Source organism: Ictalurus punctatus, chromosome 2 (assembly GCF_001660625.3).
Source record: "Ictalurus punctatus breed USDA103 chromosome 2, Coco_2.0, whole genome shotgun sequence".
Lineage (NCBI taxonomy): Eukaryota > Metazoa > Chordata > Actinopteri > Siluriformes > Ictaluridae > Ictalurus > Ictalurus punctatus.
Window position 1 is genome coordinate 15,089,935 of NC_030417.2, and position 17,464 is coordinate 15,107,398.

At 38.8% G+C, this 17,464-nt stretch overlaps 1 protein-coding gene across 1 annotated transcript in view; it reads left to right on the forward strand.

Moving 5' to 3' along the window:
- The first annotated feature begins 707 nt into the window (after positions 1-707).
- ankrd50 (ankyrin repeat domain 50) overlaps positions 708-17,464 on the forward strand; it is a 44,690-nt gene continuing 27,933 nt past the window's right edge. The window contains exons 1-2 of the mRNA XM_017459342.3: positions 708-937; positions 4,467-5,277. Coding sequence (XP_017314831.1) covers positions 4,805-5,277 — 473 coding nt within the window. The 5' untranslated portion in view covers positions 708-937; positions 4,467-4,804. The remainder of the gene's footprint in view (positions 938-4,466; positions 5,278-17,464) is intronic.

The following is a 17,464-nucleotide window of genomic DNA, read 5'->3' on the forward strand; positions in this document are numbered from 1 at the left end:
TCTTAAAGTAGAGTTAGAAAAAATATATATGAGGGAAAAATATATATATACATACACATTATATATAGAATACATTTCGCGTGTGCAAACATATTTTTTGCTTATCAAAGAGCTTTCTGGTTCGTGAATCAAATTTGAATTCATGCAAGCTTATTTATTTTTCGATTTGGGAGTTTACTTCCGGCTCCAGCAGTGACGTTTTTTCAGGGTTGCCAGGTAGGTCTGTTAATTCACAATTTAAAACCGCCAAATCCAGTGTCCAGTCACATAAAGTGGGTTTTTATTGTCATTCCTCTATATAGCTTGTGTACCTTGGAACGAAACGGCGTAATAAAATATGAAACAAACCCCGAAATATGTATCAAAATATATCAGAAAATATAGCGTTTTCAAATTATATCAAATTAAATGGCAGGCACTTTAATCGAGACGGATGCACACAAATGTCACTGCTGCTTTAAAAGTTCACCATTCCAACATAATTACAAAATATAATTTAAAGAATACTACGGTTAGGACATACATTTAATGAAAGTGTATTGTCATAAAGAATAGGTGTGTATGAGTAGACCAAGTCACTGATACGCAATATAATGCCTTCATACAGTAACACATGCTCATGTTCAATCCAGGTTAAAAAGTAGGGTAAAATCCGCGCTAAAATCGTGGATTTGGCAACACCGCAAGCAGCCCACCTCGGTGTCTGTTTTGTATGCGCGAGCGCTCCGGAGTCCCGCTGGAAGAAAAGAGCCGAGCAACTAAACCAAGCGGGGGCGAAAAGCGAGATATGAAAAAAAATAAGAGTCTGTATTATTGTGGGGTTTTTTTTTGCACTAACAAATAACGACGGATATCTTTTCCGGAATCGGATTTTTTTTTTTTTTTTTTTTTAATCATCGGGTCTGGATTTTAACGAGAAGCACGGATTGAGTGAGAGGTGAGAGCAGGAGAAGAAGAAGAAAAAGCGTTGGTCATTTGAGCTGAGAAAGAAAAAAAATGCAGCACGAGCATAATAATAATAATAAAATTAAATAAATAAATAAAACAGGGGACAAAATTCGCGTGCATATCAGGCTGAAGTTACACTACAGTGTTATGCGAATTGTATCATATTATCATAACAAAAAATGAGGCATGCAACACTGCAAGCGCAACATTTCTTCTGTTGTGTTGTTTATAAAAAACCTTTTGCACATATGCGGGGTCTGTTAACGTTACAGTAAGAGCTGGAACTCTTTTGAACTGTTCTAGACAACTGATTTAGGCTTTTTAAAGAAACAGTTTTATTTTCATTTTTGGTCCTTTCTCAAAATCCATAAATCTCCCTGTGCGCCTGATAACCTGACATAATAGATGTTAACTCCAGTCTGTCGAGAAAGGAATGGATTTTGATGTGAGAAGTCGCCGCGATTATCGAAGTATCGATTTATGTGATCAATAGGGAAATGAACCCGATTTTGGCGGACACTTAAGTCTATTACACATTCATTACACGTTCATTACACGTTCATTACAGCTACAAGTGTTTCCGATTATCAGAATATCGTTTCTCTTTGTCCACTTTTTTTGGGGCATGCCATTATACTGGTGTGTGGGGCGGGTATATCACTGTGTAGGAGTATGTGTGTATCAGAGTATCTGTAGTATTGATATACTGATCTAGTATTAGAGGACCGTTGTGGTGAACTAGCTGTAGTGTTTCACTGTAGTGCAGTAGTAGTACTAGTGAATCAAACCAGTGTATCAGAGTATCATTGTATCGGTGTGTTGATGTAGCAGAGTATCTGTAGTATCCGTGCACCATAGTACTGTTTCGGTGTATCAGATTATTTATAGTATCTGTGCATATCAAAGGATCTGTAGTATTAGTGTGTTGTAGTACTAGTGAAGCAAACCAATATATCAGAGTATCATTGTATCGGTGTGTTGATGTGGCAGAGTATTTGTATTATCCATGTGTCATATCACTGTATTGACGTATCAGTGTATCAGAGTACTTGTAGTATCGGTGTATATGAAAGTATCAGTAATATTAATGTAGTGTAGTATTGCTGTATTGTGTTGAAGTGTTGGTGTATCGATGTATCGGAATGCCCGTAGTAGCTGTGTGTTGTAGTACTAGTGAATCAAACCAGTATGTCAGATTATCATTGTATCGGTTTGTTGATGTAGCAGAGTATTTGTAGTATCCATGCGCCATAGTATTGTTTCGGTCTATCAGATTATCTGTAGTGTCTGTGCATATCAAATGATCTGTAGTATTAGTGTGGTGTAGTATTTATGTATTGATCCAGTATAAGAGTTGAAGTGGTGGTGTATTGATGTAGCAGAGTATCCGTAGTTTCAGTGAGTTGTAGTATTAGTGAATCAAACCAGTATATCAGAGTATCATTGTATCGGTGTGATGATGTAGCGGGGTATCTGTAGTATCCATGTCTCATAATATCACTGTATCGATGTATCAGAGTACTGGTAGTATTGGTGTATCAGTGTGTCATTGTGTTGAATCGTTGGTGTATTGATTGATTAGAGTGTCTATAGTATCGGTGTGTTGTAGTTTTAGCGAATCAATCCAGTGTATCAGAGTATCATTGTATTGGTGCGATGATGTAGCAGAGTATCTGTAGTATCCATGTGTCATTATATTGTCTCATTGTATCAAAATAATGGTGTATCATAGTACTTGTAGTATCGTTGTATATGAAAGTATCAGTAATATTAATGTGGTGTAGTTAGGGCTGGACGATACAGCAAAAAAAAATTATCACTATATAATGTTTCATATCATTCGGTATTGATAATTATTGATCAATTTGAATATTTTTTTAAACAAAGAACAGTAGAAAAAAAGTTAGTTTTTTATTTTATTTACCCACTTGATTAAGTCAGACAACAAATAATTTTAGCGTTAACAGTCAAAAACAAAATAGAATTTAAACAAATATATTCCCTTACATCTTATATGAAGATTAAATAAATCAGTGTTAAAGAAACTCTTGAACTTATTAAATAAAATGTTACAAAATGTGTGCAATGTTAAAGGCTAACTTTAAGGGTGATCAACATCACATTATAGCACAGAATGGGACTCCTGGTGCTCTTGTTTGTGCTCAGCCTGTTAGCATAGTTAGCCTAGCCTCGTATAAATCTTCCACTTTAATTCTTCCTTAATGATAATGAGTCTTTATTGATCACATATACATTACAGCACAGTGAAATTGTTTTCTTTGCAAACCCCAGCATGTCAGGAAGCTGGGGTCAGAGCACAGGGTCAGCTATGCTACAGCGCCCCTGGAGCAGAGAGGGTTAAGGGCCTCGCTCAAGAGCTCAACAGTGGCAGCTTGGCATTGCCGGGGCTTGAACCCCCGACCTTCCGATTAGTAACCTAGAGCCTGGCAGTGCTGGGGATTGAACCCCCCGACCTGCCGATCAGTAACCCAGAGTCTTAGCTGCCAAGCCATCACTGCCCCCCCAAGGCACCACTGCCCTGCCCCCCAAGTCACCACAGACCCCCCCCCCCCCCAACTTCTTCCGGGTAACACTGTGCTGAGGTCCGTGTCTGAAAAGTCAAGCTCCTGCTCTGAGGAAACCGACATTTTAACAGAAAAAACAAAAAGCGGCAAAATGTTACATTTCTTCCATTGCCCACTGTTCAGAGTCACACGCACTGTACATGTGCGGAACGCTGCGCATGCGCATTACAAATCTCGCAGCTTGTTTCTCCGTACTTGGCTGGGACGTTTTTTTTTTTTTCTTTTTTTGGCAAAGCTTACACACGACGGTGTTCTGATGTCGGTCAGACGAAAATAAACCAAATAAAACGCCACACTGGTGAGCTGAGATGTCCTTTTTTTTATTCACAATCTCCTCGCCAGTCCTCGCATGTATTCGTGTGTTCTGATCTCACGTGGCGATGATGCAACCGAACCCCACAGATATGCAACTTGTTATTGGCTGTTTGCTTGTCTCTCGTAGCACACTCCTTTTTCAAGGCACATGATAGGCTGTTTTTGATCCAGGGATGGCGCACACTTGAGGGTTGTTCATGCAGCCAAACTTCATGTCTGTTTACATTTTATTGTGCTTTGTACCAAATATTTTTTCTACCGTTACCAATAAAGGTGTACCGTCGATAAATACCAATACCGTTTTGTCGCCCAGGCCTAGGTGTAGTATTGATGTATTGTGTTGAAGTGGTGTATTGATGTATCAGAATGGCTGTAGGATCAGTATGTTGTAGTACTAGTGACTCAAACCAGTATCATAATGTCATTGTATTGCTGTATGATGTAGCAGAGAATGTGTAGTATCCATGTGTTGTAATATCATCTCATTATATTGAAGTATTAGTGTATTAAGGTATCTGTAGTATTATTGTGGTGTAGTATTGATGCCAGTGTGTCATTATGTTGAAGTGTTGGTGTATTGGTTAATCAGCTTTCTGATATATATATTTTTTTTTCCAGGGAGAAAGGCAACAGTGAAATAACTCATGGGATGGACAGTATGAACCGTCCAGGAACTGGATATTAAAAACTACCTACCTACCTACCACAATAATAACAGCATAATAAATGTGAAAACTTTTTAACATGCTACACGAATGGGAAATTTGGAAAATGTGCATTGTAGGCTGAACCTGCAACAACCTGCCATGTTTTGAGCCATTTCTATTCCTTTGGTGTGATTTTGAAGAAAAAAAAAAAAAAAAAGCACCATCACTGAATAACCCAATGTGCCCTCGAAGCGTGCATGTCTGGGGCAATGGGTTGGTGTGTGCGTAGCTAGCCATAAATCCGTTACCATGGCTCAGACAAGTTTACTGCAGGGAAAGCGCTTCTACTGCCGTGAGTGGGTTTTCCACAAGATCCAGCACTGCCTTCAGGAGAAAACTGGCACTTCCTGTGGCTCAGGAAGGGAAGGTCCGCCCATCTCAGGGGGTGGCGCTGCATCAGGTGCAGGGAAATCAGGATCATGGGGTGTTTTGCTGGTTGGAGGACCCGGAAGCGGCAAAACAGCACTTTGCACGGAGCTGCTGTGGCCAAGCTCGCAGCACGGCAATCATCGCGGTTTAAGCCAATTCTGCCTGGCGTTTCATTTCTGCCGCGCCGACGATTCTGACACAGTGTGCGTGAGCGGATTCATACGAGGCTTGGTGACACAGATCTGCAGAAGTAAACTCGTACCGCAGTATGAGGAGAAAATTCGTGACCCTGCCATCCAGAACGCGCTGAAGCCTGGAGAGTGTGAGAGGAACCCGAGCGAGGTGTTTAAAAGGTCAGTAACATAATAAGCACACGCTATGATTACTCAGTAAATGTTGTGTTAAATATTTTAAAAAGGAGCAACAAGCTGAGGTCTCAATACATGTTGGTCACATTAAGTGAGTTAGCCAATGGCTCATTATACCTTAATATATATGGTACCTTCCTATTCTTGTACAGCAAGTGACCAGTCGTGTGATGTTGGGGTTACACACTTGGTAAATTAGAATGGGATGGCTTGAGTAGTATGAATAATTATAAAACTACCCATTATACTTTGTTGTACGCTTCTTATGCTGTAAACAACCATGTGACGTAGGTGTTGCCTTGAAATTGTAAGGTAGTCAACAAGAGTAACATGATGTAATTAATAAGCTCGAGGCAAGTCCAGAAAAAAATTAATTTAGTCTTGTCAACTTCCAAAATTGTTTTTAAAAGTTTGTTTTTCGGTCAGAAACTGGCAGCTAGGAGCGCGGTGATCCAACAGATTGCAGCCTTAATGATGCTGAAGCTTGTGGCCAGAAAAGTATCCAAACATGAGTCTACCATTGGTCTAATAACATACTAATAGATGATGCAGGCAGTGTAGATAAGCTGTTAGGTGGATGGAAACCTAACTAGCGTCTCACAGTTCACAAGCGGTATCCGGAAGGCTAGCATTTGAATTAGAACTCATGCTAGCAAGATCACAAAGGAGAGTTGCTGAAAAAGGAATGTAACCTTGCTATATCACGGACTGTTCATTAGGTAGCTTAGTTAGTTAACAGGTAGCACATGAGATACCTCTGTACATAACTCAACCCACTCAAGCCTGGCAGGGCGCAGAGACGCTAAACTCGAATGACCTGTAGCTACATGCTATATATAGCTAATGTTACGCTTTATTTCATTACACAATAAACCCCCAGTGAGCTAGCAACATATCAGCTAAATATATATATACCACTGATCTTAGATCAGGAGTCTAAGGTTATGTCAGCTGACCTGGTCTGGACTATTTGAACAGACACAGACACACACACACACACACACACACACACACACACACTCAGAGAGAGAGAGAGAGAAAGAGTTTGCATGACTTGTTTTGGAGCACTGGGTCAGCTGGAGTACCTCAGACTGGAATGTGCTACAGAATGCACACACACACACACACACACACACACACCCCTTTGTCCGAGCATCTGGTGTCACTTAATGCACGCACACTTACACAGGAGGGGATAGTAGAGTAAATGGTCAACAGAGTTATTGATTCATCAGGCACTTTTCCAAAATATGGTCACTCTTCCTGCTTCCAGTTTAAACCAAAGACTTGGAAGAACTGGTTTGTGCTGATAATATTATAGTTATATATATTATATATATATTATATATATTATATATAATATATATATATATATATATATATATATATATATATATATATTATAGTTATATAATATTGTACCATAAACCCTCATTGAATTCTTGAATAGGATTGATTATTTTGTCGTGTTTTATTCCATATTTGTCCAAGAGACAACATGTTTTAAATAGCACTTGTATTCCTGAGGTAAAATCCTAGCATAAGTGCAGCTCTATATATTTTTGATCAAATGAAGGACCAGTACAAGTGTCCACGGTGAAGAGAACTATCTTACTAATGTATTAAATGGAATGAATCAGATCAGAATTTGCCATAAAAAGTTAAGAAAACAGTTTTCAGGGTAGATATCGCTAGCTATGAATCTAACTCGAAACACAGCGTCTTGTCTTTAGTGCTAGTTCAGTAGCAAACGCTGTTTGTTAGCTTTATAATCAGACTCGTGTACGCACTGATTGTGATAATTCACTTGCTTGTGATTGGTTGGTGCAGGCGGTTATAACGGTGGATGCGCCAGCTGTTTAGGATTGTGTTGTTCACAGCCAATACATGTTAGGTGTGTGTGTGTACATGTGTGTTTGTGTGTGAGTTAGTAATTCATGTGTTAAACAGTAGTCTTTTCCCCTCTATTAGACCCCCATAAATTAGATCTGATGCCATCTATATAACACGCAAAGGTCAAAAAGGTTAATGCACTACTTTTTTATGCTCTATTAACGGTCACTAATGACTCAAATGTGTGTTTTTATCAGCACAGATCAGCGAGTCGATATATGCAGAGGAACAGATTGGAAATGAAATGTAAACTGAGCATACTAATAAATAAATGGTCCTGAACTAAATACAAAATAAAATAAACAATAAAAGCAAATAATGGATGTGTATTTTTGTTTGTACTGTATATAGTATAATATTATTTATTTTTTCTTGGTTGCATTTCCTTTCCTTATTCTTTATTGTATTTATGTATGTATGCTTATGTAATGCATTTTAATTTAATTTTGTTTATCTTATTTGATAGAAATGAACGCAAAATCAAGCAAACTTCGTAGTATTCGGAGGATCTTTAAATTTTTCAATATTACCGCAGATTCTCTGTAGATTTGGGACAAGACGCATCATATGACCTCATCACAACGAGCATTCAGCTCTTCGAATCATGTGTGTCGAATATGAGTACAGTTAAAAGGTCTCATTTACCAAAAAACATCACTGTGAAATACAGTGAAAAACAAATTTCATGCAATTGCAATTTTGCCAATTCAAGTAGTTGTCTGCATCTGCAAACTGCATCGCAAATTTTTTAAAAAGTCGCAGCAAAATCAAGCAATTTTGTCTGCAACAATCATAAAAAAACTCTGCTAGCGTATGAATGAAATATTACAATGCTATACCAGTCTATAAAAATGTAGAAAATAGTATAACCTGATAAATCCTCCTATGATAATCAGTACATTTACATGGACAACAATAATCCGATATTAACCCGATTAAGACGATACTCAGATTAAGAAACTAGCATGTAAAAAGCGATTATTGATTACCTTAATCCGACTAAAGTCATACTCGAAGTAAATACAAATGGAATTAAGACATGTGGAGTATTCCTGTTTTAGTCACATTATCGATGTGCGTTACAGACAGGTACAGTGAGGGAAAAAAGTATTTGATCCCCTGCTGATTTTGTACGTTTGCCCACTGACAAAGAAATGATCAGTCTATAATTTTAATGGTAGGTTTATTTGAACAGTGAGAGACAGAATAACAACAAGAAAATCCAGAAAAACGCATGTCAAAAATTTTATAAATTAATTTGCATTTTAATGAGGGAAAAAAGTATTTGACCCCCTCTCAATCAGAAAGATTTCTGGCTCCCAGGTGTCTTTTATACAGGTAACGAGCTGAGATTAGGAGAAGACTCTTAAAGGGAGTGCTCCTAATATCAGTTTGTTACCTGTATAAAAGACACCTGTCCACAGAAGCAATCAATCAATCAGATTCCAAACTCTCCACCATGGCCAAGACCAAAGAGCTCTCCAAGGATGTCAGGGACAAGATTGTAGACCTACACAAGTCTGGAATGGGCTACAAGACCATTGCCAAGCAGCTTGGTGAGAAGGGGACAACAGTTGGTGCGATTATTCGCAAATGGAAGAAGCACAAAAGAACTGTCGATCTCCCTCGGCCTGGGGCTCCATGCAAGATCTCACCTCGTGGAGTTGCATTGATCATGAGAACAGTGAGGAATCAGCCCAGAACTACACGGGAGGATCTTGTCAATGATCTCAAGGCAGCTGGGACCATAGTCACCAAGAAAACAATTGGTAACACACTACGCCGTGAAGGACTGAAATCCTGCAGCGCGCGCAAAGTCCCCCTGCTCAAGAAAGCACATATACATGCCCGTCTGAAGTTTGCCAATGAACATCTGAATGATTCAGAGGACAACTGGGTGAAAGTGTTGAGGTTAGATGAGACCAAAATGGAGCTCTTTGGCATCAACTCAACTCGCCGTGTTTGGAGGAGGAGGAATGCTGCCTATGACCCCAAGAACACCATCCTCACCGTCAAACATGGAGGTGGAAACATTATGCTTTGGGGGTGTTTTTCTGCTAAGGGGACAGGACAACTTCACCGCATCAAAGGGACGATGGACGGGGCCATGTACCGTCAAATCTTGGGTGAAAACCTCCTTCCCTCAGCCAGGGCATTGAAAATGGGTCGTGGATGGGTATTCCAGCATGACAATGACCCAAAACACACGGCCAAGGCAACAAAGGAGTGGCTCAAGAAGAAGCACATTAAGGTCCTGGAGTGGCCTAGCCAGTCTCCAGACCTTAATCCCATAGAAAATCTGTGGAGAGAGCTGAAGGTTCGAGTTGCCAAACGTCAGCCTCGAAACCTTAATGATTTGGAGAAGATCTGCAAAGAGGAGTGGGACAAAATCGCTCCTGAGATGTGTGCAAACCTGGTGGCCAACTACAAGAAACGTCTGACCTCTGTGATTGCCAACAAGGGTTTTTAAACCAAGTACTAAGTCATGTTTTGCAGAGGGGTCAAATACTTATTTCCCTCATTAAAATGCAAATTAGTTTATAAAATTTTTGACATGCGTTTTTCTGGATTTTTTTGTTGTTATTCTGTCTCTCACTGTTCAAATACAACTACCATTAAAATTATAGACTGATCATTTCTTTGTCAGTGGGCAAACGTACAAAATCAGCAGGGGATCAAATACTTTTTTCCCTCACTGTACACACCTTAATCACACTATTAATGTCATGTGGGAGTTTTCACCGGCAGTGCTCAACCGTTTTATGGCAAACGAGAGCACGGCTGTGTCCGAAACTGCATACTTACCTACTATATAATAGGCGAAATACATGCATCTCAGCTACTATACAGTAGGTAAGTACGCGGTTTTGGACGCAGCCTATAGCTTCAAGCAGTCGTCTGTTTGCACGTATAGCATGACAAATAATTAACTGCACTTGAAGCTTACGTAAAATTAAAAATGAAACACCCCAAACTGTATACGGTACCATAACGAAGGCGAACTGCATGAAGTTCTGGAGGGACGTCGGACGGCGTGGCGTGGTGACGTAATGATGTGTGCTGTTAATCAATCTGTGTTCTATAACATGTAAAATGGGTACATGAAAAGAATAGTCTAAAAGCGACTCATGTAAACATCTTAATCACAGTATTGTCTTATTCAGAATAAGGTCAGTAATTAGATTACTGCTGTCCATTTAAACGTAGTCAATGAAATCTTGTCAGATTTTTCTAGGCTCAGATATAGTATAAGATTAGTGTGTTATAACGGCTGAAGTTAAACTAATTCTTGGTCGTGCACTCAGAGATTTTGACCCTTTTGTAATTGGGGTTGTTGGTATTTGGTTTGAGAGTGTGTGTGTGTGTGTGTGTGTGTTTTGGTAGACGTGCTGTCTGCTCCTCTGTCCTTGAACCAAAAGGCTCCTGATAAAACCATCTGCCAGCTGGTACAGTTCATCCCAACATGAACTACTAAACTACTACAGTGTTCACTTCACTCTGTTTAAAAAAGCAAGATATTCTCCGTTATTTTAGAAATAAAAATAAATAAATAAATAAAAACCTGTATAATGTATAGGTTTGCTAACAAACTACCAGCAAAACAGTATCTATTTTTTGAAGAAAAAAAATATAAAATTTGTGAAAATAATTTTAAAAAATTAATTTAAAGTCTTAACAAATTAATTGTTAATTATAAGAATGTATAAGAATACATTTCAGCTTTTTAACATAAAATCAGCTCCCTCCATTCAGAGTTTGTAAATGTTATTTTAAAAAAATAAATACAATACTTACGATATCACAGAAAATTATATTGTAGAATAATTTATCAGGATATTGATAATTTATCCTCATATTGCACAGCACTATTTGGGGCATTGATTGAATTTTGGTACAATTCAGAATGACTAAAAAAACACCTCTTAACCGCACCCTAAGCATTTTATGTCTAAAAACATTAAATAAATAAATAAACCACAGTAATTACGCAACAGCTATGGAAAATGCTTGTTTTTTGTTGGTTGAAGGTGTAAAACTAGCGTTATTTTTTTAAAATTGAGGCTTCTGATACATTACCCATAAGAGCAAAACTTTATTTAAAGGTAGTGATACACAGAAAGGACCATTCTGGGCCGAAACTGAAAATTCTGGACGCACTTGGCCGAAAACCGAAACTGAAAAGGAATTTTTTTAAAAACCCATTTTAAAAAAGTTATTTTGTAATTTTATTAATATTAGACTTTTATTACTAATATCAGAATCAATTTAAAACTAAGAACAGGATAGAATGATCACACTTTTATTGAAATTAACACACCAAAACAAAAACAAAATTAAATGTATTATTCGTCATTCAGTTCTGTAATAAACAAATTTAACAGATTTTTTCTAATCCAATTATCCAAATAATGTAAAGTTCTAGAAAATTATTATGATATGTTAAACAGCAGTCAAGTAATCTCCTCTATTCTGTTTATATAAACGTATTTCCACATTAATTAAAGATTATTGTGCTAAACAGCAGCGATAGAACTAAAACCAACCTCAAACTGTAAACAACAGATGTAGCCTCAACTGAAGAACAAAGTTTCACAGGGCTATGCGAATTTTAATGTAATTGCTACACACATAGCAAATTGGACTGTTTTCTATTTAAGCAAAAGTGGCAGGTTTCTCTTCAAGAACAAAAGTTGCTCAGCTTTCTGGCGGGAGAGACGGTTCCTCTTCTCATCAAGATACATGAGATGCTGCAGTGAATAGTCTCTCACTCTCTGTGCTGGTGCTTGGGGGAGATAAACACCAATTCATGCACACAGTGGAAAGCATAACTGCGCTTGTCGTGGCACTGCTGTGGATCAGGCACTTTTCTGTAGAATCTCATCAAACATGTCATAAAGTGAGGAAGTTTGCACCTCATCACTTGTATGCACCCATTTCTCTGGCACATTTCTCTGCTCTGTGCTGCGCATTGCTCCTTCGGTAGATGCATTCATCACATCCACCTCTGCCTGTATCACTTCCCATGCACGCTGCTTTTTCTCCATGTCATAGTAATGTTCAATCGCGTAACCACGCATTCTTTGGGGGGGTCGCCCCCCCAATGTTGAGGACATACCAGTCTGTCCTCCCCAATATACAGCACAAAATATTTTCTATATGTCCCCATTTAATGTACCATGCCAACTGATCTGTCTTTTCTTCATCTATTCTATTTATTTATGTCTGTTCCTTTTTAATGTGTTTCCGTTTGATAAGGAAAATAGGTGTGTGCCCCGCCTCCAATTGTACACTTGGTTGCGCCCATACTCAACGCAAGTTTGTTGATATATTTTAGCAGCTCAGTCTGTAAGAAATGGAGAGAGCAGCCATGCGTAGAAAAATACAGCAGAGCATACAAGCTTTTTTTCAGACAGTAACTAGATACCTAAATAGTAGGTAACCTTAGCTTAGTATAGAATGCATCATACCATGGCTTGGTTTGTTCTTAAGAACATCAATTAACTTTTGGTATTTGCACACCCACGAAGTAGGCTAGGCTAACGTCAGTTCCAGTTTTTGACCATTAACATTACATTCACTTGCATATCCTCCCGCCAAGTTCGTTGGACCCCACAATGTCCATACCATGGTTACACCCTTGGTAATGTTCTTTAAGTCACGGATCTACTGTAGTAATGGTGCAGTGCAACGATAACCGTCGGCTAGACTGAGAGTGAAATCTGAGCACCGAACACTGATGGGCGGGGTGTGGCAGCATATTTTTTCGGCCTTTTTTAACTTTCGGTCAAAAATCGAAAATGCCATTATGGGCTGAAAATTTTCGGTTCCCAAAATTCCATCCCTAGTTAAAGGTGCATTAGGTACAATTCCTCAGAACATCAAGGCCAATTTTATTATTTCTGCTATACATTGAAGACATTTAGGTTTGAGCTCAAAAGATGAATCTGAGGCGACAGATCGGAAGTTCAGGTTTCATTTCCTCATATTTACATCTAGATACAATTTAGAACATGGCCCCTTTTGTTTGAACCCACCCATTTTTTCAAGTGATCAGAAATATCGAAACATAAGACTGACAGGTGTTGATTGCCGCCCAGGTGCGCCCTGTTAAACTGATTGTTTAAAAAATTAATACATAGAAGCTCACCTGTGAAACATGGTGGAGGTAGTGTCATGGCTTGGGCTCACATGGCTGCTTCTGGAACAAACTCACTAATCTTTATTGATGATGTAACTCATGATGCTAGCAGCAGAATAACTTTACTTTAAGTTTACAGGAACATTTTGTCTGTCAAGTTACAGAGAAATGCATCCAAATTAATCAGGAGGAACTTTATCCTGCAGCAAGACAATGATCCAAAACACACTTCCAACTCTACAATGGGACTTTATGGGGGGGGGGGGGGGGGGGGGGGTTTACACTGGCCAAGTCACTCACCAGACCTTAACCCAACTGAGCAGCATTTTACCTCTTGAAGAGGAGACTGAAGGGAGAAACCACCTGAAACAAACAACAACTGAAAGAAGCTGCAGTACAAGCTTGGAAAAGCATCACAAAAGAACAAACGAACAATTTGGTGATGTCAATGAGTCACAGGCAAGCAAGGGATATGCAATCAAGTATTAAGTGTTATTTACTTTAATGTACTTCAAGTACAAATTTAAAAATTTAAAAATTGGGTGGTCTGATCCAAAAGGTTCTATATTTTTTTTTAACACATCTAGATGTAAATACCAGGAAATAAAAGCTGAAATCCTAAACTGTCTTCTCATATCCACTTTTTGATCCCAAATGTCTTTAGTGTATAGCACAAACAAATAAATTGAATAAGATTTGAATGAACTCTTTGCGCCCACCCTCTTTTTCACCCCACCCATGAACACAAAGCGGTGGTTCAACTAAAGTTAGCATTAGCAAGAACTGTCATGACATCACTCTCAAGCGCACCATATAACACTATAAACACGCAAAATCTGGCTCATAATGATTTATGAGAATGGCCACAAGTGCACCGCTGTCCTATTTTCTTCGTAATAGGCGGTATTAACATGCTAGCATGGTGTGCAGTGAAGGAGTGTGTCTGTTGCCATGTCTATAAAATGACTGACAGGACAGCCATGTAAACACAAACATGTATTACGGACCATAGCACAGTTTTCCAATGGGGTTTTCTCAGCCACGTAATACTTTTCTCCTGAGGATTTTTTTTTCAGCTCATACATACGATTAGTAAGAAAACAAAATCAGCTTTAGCTAGTCAAATATTAAATTAAAGAATGATAATTAGTACTTTTCTCACAGTTATGAGAAAGCAAAACCTAATGTTTGTGTTCAGGCGTTAGCGCTTACATGTTATGAACTATTTTAACATTTTAATATCAACGCATCACATCAGTCGACGCACTTCACTTTTCCACTCACTTTTTAACTACGACTAAATCGACGTGAATATGATTCGTAATTAACAAGCGCTAACATGTACCATGAGAGAAATGTGTCTAACAGCTGACCCCTTTAGAAGTAACTGTCTGTCAACAGCTCAGTATGAAGGGACGCTATAAACACCGGCTGTGAGCATCTTCAAAGTCCACTGCGTAGGCTTTAAATGTTTTATTTGCACTTTCTGCATGTGTGTTAGCTTAGAAGCGAAGGAACAAATAAGCGCTCGCTCAAATTCTCGGCCGTGTTTTTAAAACATCGGCAGGCTTTTGTTTTGGTTCATTTCATGAGCTGTCGCAAAGTGTTTAGTCTGCTGTGTTAATGTTTGGCTTCACAACTTGACTGCATTGACCGTTGTTTCACGCACACACTCTCACTCTCTCTCACACACATACACACACTACAGAGATCTAGGTTGTGTTGTACTGACATGACTGGATCTTACTAATTACCAGGTCTTTCGCTGTTAAAGCTTGGAAGCATTTTCTAAGCATCTGTGCAGCAAATGTGTGTTTCTGTCCAAATATGGCGGCCATCATGGTTGACTTCCCTCAGCGAGCCGTGTTCACACGCAAGGATTTTTCATCAGTCCGAATGAACTCATTCTAATCACAGGTTTCAACAGACTTGTTTATTTTTTCACCCTAAACTCTGTTGACATCTCTATTTATATGTGTGCATTAACGGTTTTATATGTGTGCATTAATCCATTGTGTGCATTAATGTTATAGTGCTTGTCCTTGTATCAGATGAGAACCTCTGTCCTTTTTCCACTGTATAACAACAAAAGTTCTCAGGAGATGGTGGGGTGATGACATTTTTCCCGTTATGCCAAGACACTGTTTCTAAACACAAATCACAGGTTTCTATTCATGCGCTTGTTGTAAAATGTTATTGTTTCTATGGTAACAACATACGTGGGGACTTGTATAATGGACACACCACATAAACAGATTAAAAATGTGTTGAGGTTTATGTCACTTTTGTGGAAGGAGTCTCCAGTGTCAGCACTGTGCAACAGTATGAGGTAAGGCAGAGCGTTGAGAGAGGCTGGTGAGGGACCGGCTGTTTATAGCTGCTTTCATGCAAGTAAACAGAGTTGTTTCACTGATTTTATACCATGGTCTGTCTGAATACTCGATGCTGATTGGCTGGAAGGTGTGCGTTAAAACCATATTATGCATAGGTAGTTCCAGTCAGTTTAATCACCATTCTAAATTAATGTGCTGCCTATAAACAACTGTAACCATATTAACATACAGTTGCCATTTCAGTAATTAAACTCACATCTTGATGAGTAGTAGAGACTCAGCACAGACACAGGTAATTCACACACACACAATCTCGCTCTCTCTCGAATAACTATGTACTATACTCCATTCAAATAAATGTAATCTTATAGCACTACTTTATCTCTGTGTATGATTAAGAGCAGAATTCAACGAACAACGAACAAAAGTTAACTGTGATTTGTATCCTTTCAGTCAAAAACCTCAATGACCGCTTTAACTTGTCAATGCTTGCAAGTGGCCATGGTATAAGCGGGATAATCCACGGCTAGGCGTGCATTACATGATTTTAGTGCTCTCCTAGCCTTGGATTATCCCTTACTTGTACACCATTAAACATAATTATAAACGGATTAAAACATATGATGTTCTGTATTAAAGAAATATTCGTAATCATCGTCAAATTGCTCTGGTGGTACGACAACACTAAACACTCTTTCACTAGTCGCCCCTATACATGCGCCCGTTTTAAATGATTCATCTTTCATATGAAATATTACTTACCCAAAATCCTAATTGAAACAATATTGTTTATCAATATTACAAAATGTTTTACCAATAAAAAAACACAACTGTTTAATATTGTTATTGCCTGTTTGCTTACTTCTTTTCTTACTTACTAATGTTGACTTTTATGTTTCTAATTGCTCTTAACATAAAAAAAAGGAGAACCCACAGTAGAAAAACCTTGAGGACTGATTGAGCTTTTACTTGACATTTGGTTTTATGTGAAGAGACGAGGCAGCCGACCACAAAGAACTTTCCGGGTTTTCCGTTATACTCGATGAGAATGTTATCATGGCACTGTTGAAGACAGCCTATTCAATAGAAAAGGGATTATAACTGACTTGTGACACTTCTATGATGGTGGCATTTGAAAAATTCACTTAAATGTCTTGTGTTTGGTACTCGCGGTACCCTGGCATGATGATTAAAACAGTTCAGCACTGGAAACAATGACTGCTAACTCGTATCATTCCCAAGTGCCACCACCAGTGCTGAATTTGTTGTGTAATGTTCTTGTATGATGACCTAGGTAGGTGTGTAAACCAGTAAGTGTGTGTGTATGTGTGTGTATTATATCCGTGTGTCGTGCTTGCTTCTGCATGCCACGTAGTTGAACGGGATCAAGTGTAATCGATGCCTTTGAAGCTTTTTCCACTGAGTAGGAGGAATATGAGAGAGAGAGAGAGAGAGAGAGAGAGAGAGAGCAAGCATTAGAACAGCTTCAGCGTTACACTGCAGTCTGTCATTTAGTGCTGGTGGTGAGGGAAAATGAGGGAGAGGCTGAAAAGAGAAATGATGATGGAGAGAACGAAAGCAAGAGAGGCATGTGCTATGGGGCTAAGGAGGGATGAAAGGATGCAGGAAGCTCTCACTGTCTTGCTCTGCCATTCTTTCTTCCTGCTCACACTCATCCTCCTTCAGTTCCCCAACTTGTATCGCCTCGTCTTTCTCCTTCTCTCTCTCCCTCCTTTAGTTCTCTTCCACTCTCTGTTTCACTCTATCCTATTTTCATCCCACTCCTTACTTATGTGTAACTATCTTT